We start from the raw sequence: 12,489 nt of genomic DNA on the forward strand, positions 1-12,489 counted from the left end.
CTCTCCTAGTGATTTACATCTCAAAGGTAAGAAAAATAAATTTGAAATATTTTTTCAATATATGTTTATATTATAGAAGGTCTCTAGAAAGTAATATGTTAGAGTCACAAATGTACTTGAGACGACCCTCTTCATTGTAACGAGAGAGGTGAGATAGTATTTCAACCATATTTACTCTGCTGGGGTAGTCTGTCTCAATTGCTGAGTTACGGTATACTGTGCATATATTTCTTTCTCTTACTGGATTGTATTTGTGTGTGTGCTTTCTGCCTTGATTTTGTATATTACTCTAGATTGTTCAAAGATAACCAAAAAAGTTAAACAAACTTGGGACGATTTTCTGGATCTAGCAAACAATTGTCAAACTTTGAACAAACTCAAATGAATACAAAAAAAAAGGAACAAATTTTATATGTGAATACGAAGTTTCACAGAAAGTTATTTGGAACAAAATAATAGATTCATGATACATCTGAAATGTGTCTTGTTCTCATGTTTTTTGTGGCTTAGGAGAATAAAAATACATATACTACACCTACCCATTAGCATTCCTTTGGGAGGAATGAACCGAAGACGATAATTTTCTTCAAGAGTCCTAATATGGTAAGAAATCTAAGTTTGAAATACATTTAGTTATTATTAAACAAAACAAAATTGTGATGATACACTAAGCTTAAATACTAGGGTTGTCCAAAGTGTGTGGTCTAGTGACTAGCTAAAACCACATATGAAACGGTATTGACTATTGATTTTAGACATTGTTTTATTTTTATAATCGAGTGTTCGAACCAATGCAAGCACTCAACTAATCCCTCGGAATCTAGAAATTGGTAAGGAAGAGCTCTAATGACCATCTTTAGCAGTTGTGTGGGACTGATAGACATTGTTTCCTACCTTTTACAATCTTCATTTATCTAAAATACAAGACTTGCCAATATTGAGTTCTTTTGAAGTAGAGAAACATTGTAACAATAATGGTGTCATGTTACTTTTTGTTTATCTACCAAATGGTCAATTCAACCTCAACCTAGGTGTTCTTATAAACGTTGTTCCTAATAAATTAAATTGTTTTAATAATGTAATTTAATTATGAATTTGATCTCAATTAATGAAAACACAATATATATAGAAGCAATATTAGAATGATAAGAAAAATGTTATTAACTTATATTTTAACTATTATAATAGTTATAAAGAAGGGAGTAAAATTAATTAGTTGAAGACTTGAAGTAATTAAAAAAAAAAAAAGAAGTTTAAAATATCACATTAATTTAATAAATTTTCTAAATGTGAATTTCGTTTAATTAAGTTGAAATTTTAAAGTGATCACTACATGCTGACTTGCCTTCATCATGTCAGGTTATTTCGGGTATTTACACATTGGTTCCCCGGATTTCTTACCCTGATATTTTTTGGAATCCTCCCGTACTCTTAACTTACATTTCTTTCTTTATTATTACATTTTTAATGAATAATTTTTTCTACTTTTGTCTGATATCCGTTAGATTGCAAATAATAAATAGTTATGAACTTGTGGTCTAATTTATAATGAATTTAAGTTAAAAGATCTATTTCATTATGTATATCCATAACTTACTATAAAATAAATAAATAAATATATATATATTTTTAAATGGGGGGTAAGTGCTTCCCATGAAACCTCAGGGAGGCATGTGTTGTTTAGATAAAATTAGTATAAAATACTATAGGGTGGCACTGGTTCTTTTTATGATACTTTTAAAATAATATTTGAAAAGTAAAATTGGGTCTTATACGAGTAGATGTTAGGTCAGGTAGAGGTAGGGATATGTATGTATGTTTGTACTTTGTACCACGTTATGGAAGGTTATGCAGTGTGCAATTGTACTATTGTATATGTGTGTTAATGTCATTTGTGGATGTGGGCCAGTTATATTGCTTAACCATGTTAAATTATCATGTCTTTTGTGATGTATGATTTATTTTCATACATTATTTAACTCGTTGTTTATTATTTCTTTTGTGAGTGATCTCTTAACAATTTCTTTTGTGAGTGATCTCCTAATAATGGATAGGGCTTCAAATTGGAAACTGTGGTTGAATTGTTTTGAGATTTGGTACATAAAAGAGATGAGCTACAATGACTTTCAAAGTTATAGGTGGAGTGGTTCTTAGTTAATCATTTTGGTGGCGAAATTTGCTACTACAATATTGATGCTTTGATGGCGCCATATTATTGCTTTGGTGGAATACTCATTAAGGTGGAGATTGTTGAAATGCTTTGGTTCATTTTCTTAATAAGTTGTTTTCCTTTTAAATTCAAAATTACTTTGGATACACTCTTATAAGGAATATGAATCTTACTAAAAATAAAATTATGAGTCTCTATAGGACTAAAATATCTCTACATAATTATGAGTACTATAAACAATGATACATCTCTACATCTAACATGGAATATGTATATATTATAAAATATCTCTTTTGGTTAAAACCAACACCCAATTCTAGTTATGAGAATAAAATAGGTTACACGAAAGTATAATATGAGAGTGGTTTAAACATCAAGTTTTGGGCTCGGTTAGTATTGAATTATGTAGTGTTAATTTGTACTCTGTTAGTATTGGGTTATGTGGTGCTGATACCATTGTATAACGTTATTTGTTAGTGGTTTCACTCTCATCCGTGAACATAAACAAATAATGCCAAAATATGTTCAATTATCGTATATAATTTATTTTTAAACATTGTTTATCTTGTGATGTTATTACTAATTTGACAAGTGATCTCTTCTAACACATTGTGATCTCAACTCTTTGTATAATTGTATCCTAAATAATGTTTGAACCGAGTTGATAAATTAAATCACTAATTACATCTCCAAGTATTTATCACTTGACCCTTGAAATATATACAAAGTTAGTATTACACCTAAAAAAAATTAGGTAATATATAAAGAGTAATGCTAGTCTTACTCAATCTTCTTACTCACTTCTCTTACTCATCTTTGTAAATACAAAACATAGTATGGGTATTATAAGCATAATACGGATATCATATGTCATTTTAACAAAGGTGAGTAAGAGAAGTGAGTAAAAAGAATGAATAAGGCTAACATTTTTCATATATAAAAGTATGTTAATAATATTAAAATTAAAAATACGCCATAACAAAAGAAGAGAATTACATTTACTTGAAAAAAAAAAATAATTAAGATATACGCAATTTAAGGGAGCCCTTCGAAAAAAACGCGAGATCTGAAAAACATGTATATATCATTTGCTGCTTGAAGCACAACTGCCCTTTGCCCATCCACACACTGCCTGGCAGCCTCTAGATGAGTAATGTCAAACAAACATTATTCAGTTGTACGGTTTTGAGACTTTATCAAGCTATGAACTGTGTATGATCCGACATTTAATGGTTTTACTGATTTTCACTACTGACCCTTTTTTTAATAAACACATGTGATACACAATATATATATTTGTGTAAATGAAAGTCAAATAATCAACCTAATATCGAAAGAAAAGACGCATACGACAGAAGTGATATAAAGACAAAAGAATAATGAATACACAAGTTATGTATAATTTATAATAAATACTACATTGGCTCGTTTTCTCAACTTCTCACCATTTTATTGGACAAATTTGTAGACGATGAACAGATGAATACTATCAAATAAAGATGAACAATGTGATAAGAAAAGAGTTTTACCACTCTCCTACGAAACGTAAGTCTGAAGCATCTTTTTTCTCGGGTACAACCTAATGACAGTAAATCAATAGAAAATATCTCCCCAAAGTACACCAGGTCGAGTCAGATTTAATTTGCTCTATTATTATTATAAATATTTAGTTTCAGGCATACAGGATAACAAACAGACAAAAGACAAAAACTAGGGACCCAATGACCTCTGATCACCTAAAAATTAGTTAGAAGCCTCAAGATAAATGTGAAATATAATTTATCTACGAATAATTAATGCTTCTGAATAAGTGTGCATGTCTCTACGAGGTACACTAAGAAAAAATGAAAGGAGAATTTAGGATTAATTATTAACTTGGAAAAGATGGGCTCATAATTTAATTTTAAAAACTTTTTTTTTCACATGACAGTTAATCAGTTTGTAATAAGTTTTGTTTGCAATGGTTCTTGTCTGTTCCCAAATAAATATGTACACCTTGGACAATACTATTAACGTTCCCAAATAAATTAAAAGTCTTGATTACGATATTATGATACCATGATCAGCAAAGGACTTTAGTTTCCTAATAGGGAAATTCACATGGACATATCCATAAGCTTTTATTTTAAATTAATAACATACACTATGTAAGTAGGTCATCACATGTCATGGAGGTTTTTAGGCAATTCAATTACTAACTATGTACGGCCTTCAAGCTTCAACCTATAATCTAGGAGAAAACTCCTAAAACAAAAGGATTCAGCGTAGTTTATTACTTCAAATTACAATAGTCTTATATCAGATCTTTAATTTTATGGTACTAATTTTCATGGAGTTTGAATGCCAAAATGATTGAAGTGAAGTCGTAAATGATCTGATGAACTTAAAACTGTATAAAGCTATAAGGCAAAAATATTTCCGATAGCTTTGCTTGTAATCAAATTCTCCTGTTAGGTACAAAGTAGCTCCTATAAGTTAGCTTCCTAGATGTTCTCTTTCAACCTGTTAAAAGTTCGAATAAATCATGTTTTGGTCAAGACAATGAGTTCGCATTCAACTATATAGAAGTAATTTGAACTTCTATTGATCAAACAATTCCTGAGGTGCAAATTTTTTCAACAAGACTCCCCATTTGTTAATATAAATAACCTTATGATCATTGGCTATATTTAGTGTTTCCAGGCAATCTGATGAAGCATATACCAATAAACGCTACATGGTCTATATGTGAAACATTATCTGAAGGAATGGTACCTAATAAACACATTCCATATTCTCGGTCGAACATTTTAATCCACAAATACATAGAATTTAAGTACCATTGAGAGTATTAGAGAGCCTAATTAAGTTTTGTTCGATTTCCCACAATTAGCGTTTCCATCAATGAAAGAGGCATCCACGCAAAAGAATATAACCTAACACTGGAATTGTAATTTCCTGACAGACAAGAATTTTAATGATTTTATTATCATTCTCGGTTGATTCTAGCCCCTAATTATTTGCCAAGAAATTATTACAAAAGGAAGATCCAGTATCAACGCGGCCCCCTCACCATCATAAATATATAATATAGTATAAAAACCGAATTTGATAAAATAATAGCCCCTTGTAATAGACATACAAATATAATTGATTGGTGGAGTCAGCCCACTACCAATAAGCAATTTAAAATTAATATGATAGCATAATGAATAATTTATTTCTATTTTTAATCGGTCCATTAATTCAGATATGGAAACATCTTGATGTAATCCTACATCAACCAAAAGAAAATAGATCCTTAATTATTTGACATATTGTTGTGGTAGTTGCTATGTCTATTAAATCACAAGGCACAGCCAGTTACCCAACAAAGAAAAACAACATACATTCATACACTTGGAAAAGAAGATCACATCTAGCATCAAAATTATAACAATATTAGTCTAAAATTAATGCATTTAAAGGAAAAGAAGAAAAGTCAACACTACTCAGCCAAGAATGTGAAGCAAATATGTCTTATAAGATAGATTTCTTGTTAAATCAGAAATTAATAACATGTCTAAATATCCTAGCAAATGAGCAACGAGCAAGGCATGGGAGGCAATTTTGTTGGCTGTCGGTAGCTAATATTTGTTTAGTAGATTGGGTGTTAAATCACAAATTTGTGGTCTTAGATAGTGCTTGACTTCTTCCCAACATCTAATGCGTTTAGTGGAAAGCTTGCAGGATGGCACTGTTTATTAGAGGTTCATGTTATCATATTCATGGTCGTTCACTTATTTAATGATATCCCCTCATTGGGAAACATCCAAGACTGATATGACACAATGGAGAAATGGGACGTGGACTTAGATAATAGAATGAGACCAATATGAATCATTCAAGACAAAGACTCAAGCTATTATTACTTAGTTGACTGATGACTAAGTTGAAGCTAAAACTCAACCAAAACTGCCACATTTATGTCAAAATACAATCTCTTCTTTCACTCAAATGAGTATGCCATTGCAGAAACTCCATTTCAATGTTAAGTTACTGGTAGAACGTCAGCATTTTCAGGGCTTAGTTCTCTTTCTTCACTCTATATCCATAAAAAGTTTTGTAATATACATATAATCTCAACAGTGGATGAAAAGCAGTGACGACAGGAAGACAAAAAGGAGTAAAGTAAAAGAGACCTACATAGATGATACTAAAAATAAGCAAGAATAGTAATTGACAAATCTGAGTGATGATATCTTGCATACTCTTCCTTTTAATTAATACCTGAATGATCTATATTTTATAAACTGTAATGTAATAATAAATATTATCAAAAAAGGACACACAACATGATCCGCAAATCTATTACTCGTCATAAATGGCTTTTCAAGGTACATTTCAAGGTATTGGATGTTTAAGTCATAAACATCTTAATAGTACTGCAACTATTACAACTTCTACCGATAGATAAACCACCACCATTACTGTTTTCATCAAAGAAAATGGCATCTACAATGCCAATAGCAGTGGTAATATCTCCCAATCTAATTAATAAGCATACTTGAAATATAATTTAGAAAGACATAAAAATACTGAAAGATGATCATGCAACATACATAAATTAATGTAGGATAACATACCCATGAAAGGCTAATTTATGTGAGATCTTTAGGACCTCTTCTTTCATTCATGCAGTTCCACTGGAAGGTGGCAACGGGAGGCTGGACGGGGGCGGTGGGGGGCGCTTTCGCTTTTTCTTTTCATAGCTAATTCCTCTTGCTTTTGCCTGCGAATCACGAACTTCTCGCAGATAGAGCCTGACTGCTCGAGCTCCAAAGGGGTTCGCCTCAGGCTTGCCACCGTTCTCCTCAAAGGCGGCACGAAGACGGCCGATGAGCGCGTCGAGGCTGCCCCAGGCCTGGCGCAGTGGGCAGGGGCAGGGGGCGGGAGGGTTCGGATGGCCGAAGAAGGGGCAGAGCTGGGTATGTACTTTGGTTTTCCCAAACTGGTCAAGGTACCTCAAAAATTCAAGGACATGGGCCCCGCTGCAGCGGTCCAGAGAAAGAGGCGGGCGGTGATTGCGGAGATACTGGCCGAAGGTGTTCCAGTCTCGGCGCTTTTGAGTCTCATAGCGGCTGAGAGTGGAGGGAGAAGAAGTTGAGGATGATGATGGCGGTGAAGACAAGACTGTAGTTGAGGTGGAGGAGGTGTTCATGGTGAGAGCTGTGGGATTTTTTGTGGGAGTTGTTATGATTGCCGTGTTTGTGTTTGAGATATCAAACTCTTGAACCGACTCCATATTTTGTGATCTTGAAGGATTTTTGTTCAACAAGCTTGAAGGAAGCTGCACAGTAGAGAGAAAATCAGCTGATCTATGTTGAAGCCTTGAAGGTATTAGTTTTTATGAGGTGTGAGGTGACAGTAGCGGAGAAAGATTAAAGCTTGAAGGGTTAAAATGATGAAGAAAGAACTGAAACTAGACAGAGGAAGATACTGTTCATGAAGGATGACAGATGCAGAAGAAGGCTTCGTTTGAGATTCACATGGATCACTAATAAAATGAGCGAGAACGAGAGTAAAACAAAAGAAAAAGTTGAGAAGAGAAGTACTTACCAGTATTAGGTTACTTCCAGAATGAAAGAGGTCAAGACTGCTGATTTGTCACTGTTCGTGGATACCCAAAACGTGTTTAATCACAGCTAAATCTCTCCTGGGAGTCAATAATGCAATAATGCCATAACAAAGAAACGAGAGAGAGGACTTCGCTTTGGAGAAAGAAGAAGATTAGGATTGTATAGAAGAAGAGGAAAACGATAGCTAATATAAGGTATATATATATAGTAGGGCTAAGCTATAGTTTTTTTTTTTTTTTTTTTTTTGATGGGTTTCTTCCTGCAATCTTTGTTTTGATCAATCCTAGAAACCTTGAAAGGGTGATGATGTTGGTGGTGACTTTTGCTAAAGAGCTTAGTTTTTAGAGTTTGGCAGACATTTTTTTTCCGAAAAAGGGGGAAGCAACTCAGTTCATACTATTCATACAAGTGAGAGAGAAAGAGAGAGGAAATGGGTAAGTGACGAGAAACTTGAGTAGGGCTTTTATGGAAAGGAACGCTATAGTGTAACAAACAATACATTCCAGGTGGCAGCAGGATACTCAGCAATTCTAATTCTTCCAATAATTATAGCTATAGTCAAGTGGACATACAATAAATATTTTCCAAATGAATAATACTATTCANTAGTTTTTTTTTTTTTTTTGATGGGTTTCTTCCTGCAATCTTTGTTTTGATCAATCCTAGAAACCTTGAAAGGGTGATGATGTTGGTGGTGACTTTTGCTAAAGAGCTTAGTTTTTAGAGTTTGGCAGACATTTTTTTTTCCGAAAAAGGGGGAAGCAACTCAGTTCATACTATTCATACAAGTGAGAGAGAAAGAGAGAGGAAATGGGTAAGTGACGAGAAACTTGAGTAGGGCTTTTATGGAAAGGAACGCTATAGTGTAACAAACAATACATTCCAGGTGGCAGCAGGATGCTCAGCAATTCTAATTCTTCCAATAATTATAGCTATAGTCAAGTGGACATACAATAAATATTTTCCAAATGAATAATACTATTCATTCTTAATACAAACCCCTTAAGTTTTAATATATATATATCATCAAATACCCTTTTTGTTTGCTTCCTTTATTAATAAAAAGTGAATTATGAATTCTCACCCATGAACTACCATTCTACCGTTAGGTGGTCTGATAATAAAAAAGCAAAAAAGTATTTAATATGATCTCCTAAATACGATTCTCCTTGATAGTAAAAGAGCAAGATAAAAATCTAACATGGTCTCCCAAAAGAAGGATCTAATATGGTCTCTCAAGTTTGAGTCCCCTTGTGATAGAATTTGAGATGGGTCTGACTCCTCACCCAATGAGATTTTGTTGAATAGAGGGATTAACTCCTCTTATAAACTAGTAAGCTTAAGCGTGCTTAGTCGATGTGGAGCTTCAACACTCACACTCACAGTCAAGCCCATATGTTGGGTCATATTTGTTGATGAAGGTAGTTGTTGATTTTAACTCCTCACTCACTGGTCAAACACTCAGCTCAACTAGGTCTAACTCTAATGCCATAATAGAATTTGAGGTGGGTCTAACTCCTCACCTAATAAGACCTTGTTAAATGGGAGGATTACACTCTCTTATAAACCAGTAGGCTTGAGCGTGCCTAGTCGGTGTAAGACTCTAATACCTTGAGGGTAAAAAAACAAGAGGAGGATCTAACATGGTTTCTTAAATTCGAGTCCCCACGATTGCTAATAGGGGTGGCCGCTGGAGATTGGAGCTTGTACTCAGTCGATAATTTCAAGGTCTTGAGGGATTAGTTGACGTGCGCGTAAGTTAGCTCGGACACCTTCGGTCATTAAAAAAAATAAAATTCTCACCCATGTAAATTTTATAATTATCAATTGGGATATAAATTTTGGATATATATTTCATTATCTAAATTTTCCTTCAAATTTTTTGTCATGGAGGACCCTGATGAATTGCTATAAATGTGCATGGACTCTACAACCTTTGAAAATTAAGATACGACAAATTCAGAAAGCACTTGCTGAACTTGAAAGTGCTTTCCATGGGTTTGTAGATCGGTGGCAGAGTGATCACAATTCATTAGTGGTGGTTGTGCACTACAATCCTGTCGTTTGTCACGAAGTAGGGATGACAATTTAGTCTGAATAAACCTAGACACTAAAGAGGTTGTTGAAGTTGTCAAATTAGGATTTCTTTAAGAATTTAATTCTTAATTAGGTTTGGGCTTAGTAAAAATGAATCATTGTATTATTAGGTTTTACTCTTTAAACCTAGTATATAAACTTTTTTTTTTTTTTCTCATATGTGAGTGATAGCAAATCATATGACATATTGCTTTTATTGTCAGGCCAGCTCAAGGAGTAGGCAGGTTAGGCACTTGCCTAGTGTGACGCCTCTCAAGCATTTCATCGAACACTTGGTGTGCGTCACAAGAACAATCAAGAAGCTTCCGGAATACTCTTGTATATGCTAGAATATTGTAATTAATGTGGTAGTTGGTAGATAGTAGTTGGTAGGTGGTAGTTTAGAGTTAGCAAATCTCCACCGTTGATCTCAAGAGATCTTGACCGTTCATTGTATACTCAAACTACTATAATAAGGGGAAGGGGGAGGCCTTCATTTGGCCAAACCATCAAGAATTGTAAAGTTCTCTCAATTAGTAAAAGAGTTCTCTTCTAGCATCTCTTGTGAGTTGTTGTGAGTGTTTTCTATTGTAGGGCTAGGAGCGTGAGCAAGCAAGGCTGACTTAGGGCAATCGTCGGGAGAGTAGCACCTAAGGCCGAACGAGTCCGAAGGGAAGCAATTGGGTCGTTACAAGTGGTACAGAGTAGACCCAATCCGTCTTTCGATGTCCCATCAAGCGCCCACGCAGGGGGTCCACGTGTGATTATGGGTCCACACGAGAGTGAGGTGGACGGGTAGGCAGGGGCCCCACCTGTGACGAGGGCGTCACAGGATTGGGTGGGGGGAGAATGTAACAAATCCCACATTGGAAGCGTATTGGGGAGGTCTTGGGCTTATAAATGGGGGGAGTCCCTCCACCTAATAGGTTAGCCTTTTGGGTGTGAAACTCCCAGCCGTGACACTAGGGCCTCCAAAAATAGGGTAAAAAAAGGCCCAATTTTTTTCATAATTTTTTTTTAATATATTAAAAAATGTATAATTTTTTTTATCTAGGTAGGTCCAATAGGCCCTAAAAAGAAAGCCAAAAAAGACTCAAATTTATATAAACATTTTACATATTCTTACCCAAGTTTGATGAAATAGCAAGTTTATACCTTTATGTTCATATATTCTAATTTACACCTAAATTAACACATAAATATATTTTAACAATGAAAGGCTAAAATGGTCATTTACATATATCAAATTACTCATCTCAATTCAATCCCAAAATTTGACATTCACAAATCATCTTCATACCTCTTTGCGTCGACCATTCGGGATTTCGGTCGATTTCTCACTAAAATCGACCAGAATCATTACTTATCATTTTCCAAGTGTTTTCCCAGCCTTGATAGCCCTCGATTTGACCAATTTTTACTAATCTCGCAACCTAACTCCACCACGCATGATAGCCATTTCTGGCCTTTCGGCATGTACCCGGCGTGTTGCCTTCCTCGACACACCATCTTCCACTCTAGCCCCTCACAAAACCCTATCATACCTCATTGTTTACTCTGCCAATTGCGGGCCACCGATACCTTTTGGGCCGCGACTTCTAAAGCCTTTTCGGTCAATCCTAGCATTGGAAATTACTCATTTCACCAACCATCGCTCTCCAACATGCTCTCCAAAAACCCCCCAACCTGACCCCGTTAGCTGTCGGTCGTCGTCCATCTTCCTAGTGATTTTCATCTCAAAAGGTAAGAAAAATAAATTTGAAATAATTTTTTCAATATATGTTTATATTATTAGAAGGTCTCTAAAGTAACTATTGTCTAGAGTCACAAATGTACTTGAGACGACCCTCTTCATTGTAACGAGAGAGGTGAGATAGTATTTCAACCATATTTACTCTGCTGGGGTAGTCTGTCAATTGGCTGAGTACGGTATATCGTGCATATATCTTCTCTTTACTGGATTGTTATTTGTGTGTGCTTTCTGCCTTGATTTTGTATTACTCTAGATTGTTTCAAAGATAACCAAAAAAGTAAAACAAACTTGGGACGATTTTCTGGATCTTAGCAAACAATTGTCAAACTTTGAACTAAACTCAAATGAATTACAAAAAAAAAAGGAACAAATTCTTATATGTGAATACGAAGTTTCAACAGAAAGTAGTTTGGAAAAATAATAGATTCATGATACATCTGAAATGTGTCTGTTCTTTCATGTTTTTTGTTGGCTTAGGAGAATAAAAATACATATACTAAACCCTACCCATTAGCATTCCTTTGGGGAGAGATGACAACGAAGACGATAATTTTCTCAAGAGTCTCAATATGGTAAGAAATCTAAGTTTGAAATACATTTAGTATTATATAACAAAACAAAATTTGTGATGATACACTAAGCTTAAACTACTAGGGTTGTCCAAAGTGTTGGTCTAGTGACTAGCTAAAACCACATATGAAAAGTTATTGACTATTGATTTTAAGACATTGTTTTTTTATTTTATAATCGAGAGTGTTCGAACCAATGCAAGCCACCTCAACTAATCCTCGGAATCTTAGAACTATTGGTCAGGAAGAGCTCTAATGACCATCCTTATTAGCAGTTGTGGGACTTGATAGACATTGTTTTCCACCTTCTTACAATCTTCACTT

The 12,489-nt window shown here is 34.4% G+C and overlaps 1 protein-coding gene across 1 annotated transcript; it reads right to left on the reverse strand.

Annotated features, from left to right (window-relative positions):
* Nucleotides 1–6,530: 6,530 nt before the first annotated feature.
* On the reverse strand, nucleotides 6,531–8,195 carry LOC116129453 (protein LIGHT-DEPENDENT SHORT HYPOCOTYLS 4-like). Its single transcript, XM_031415192.1, has 2 exons — nucleotides 7,748–8,195; nucleotides 6,531–7,478 (listed from the first exon to the last, which is right to left on the reverse strand). Exon 2 carries the CDS (start codon nucleotides 7,431–7,433, stop codon nucleotides 6,822–6,824), a length of 612 nt encoding a protein of 203 aa, XP_031271052.1. The 5' UTR covers nucleotides 7,434–7,478; nucleotides 7,748–8,195; the 3' UTR covers nucleotides 6,531–6,821.
* Between the last annotated feature and the right edge of the window lie 4,294 nt (nucleotides 8,196–12,489).

This window comes from Pistacia vera, unplaced genomic scaffold, assembly GCF_008641045.1.
Source record: "Pistacia vera cultivar Batoury unplaced genomic scaffold, PisVer_v2 Contig212, whole genome shotgun sequence".
Classification (NCBI taxonomy): Eukaryota; Viridiplantae; Streptophyta; class Magnoliopsida; order Sapindales; family Anacardiaceae; genus Pistacia; species Pistacia vera.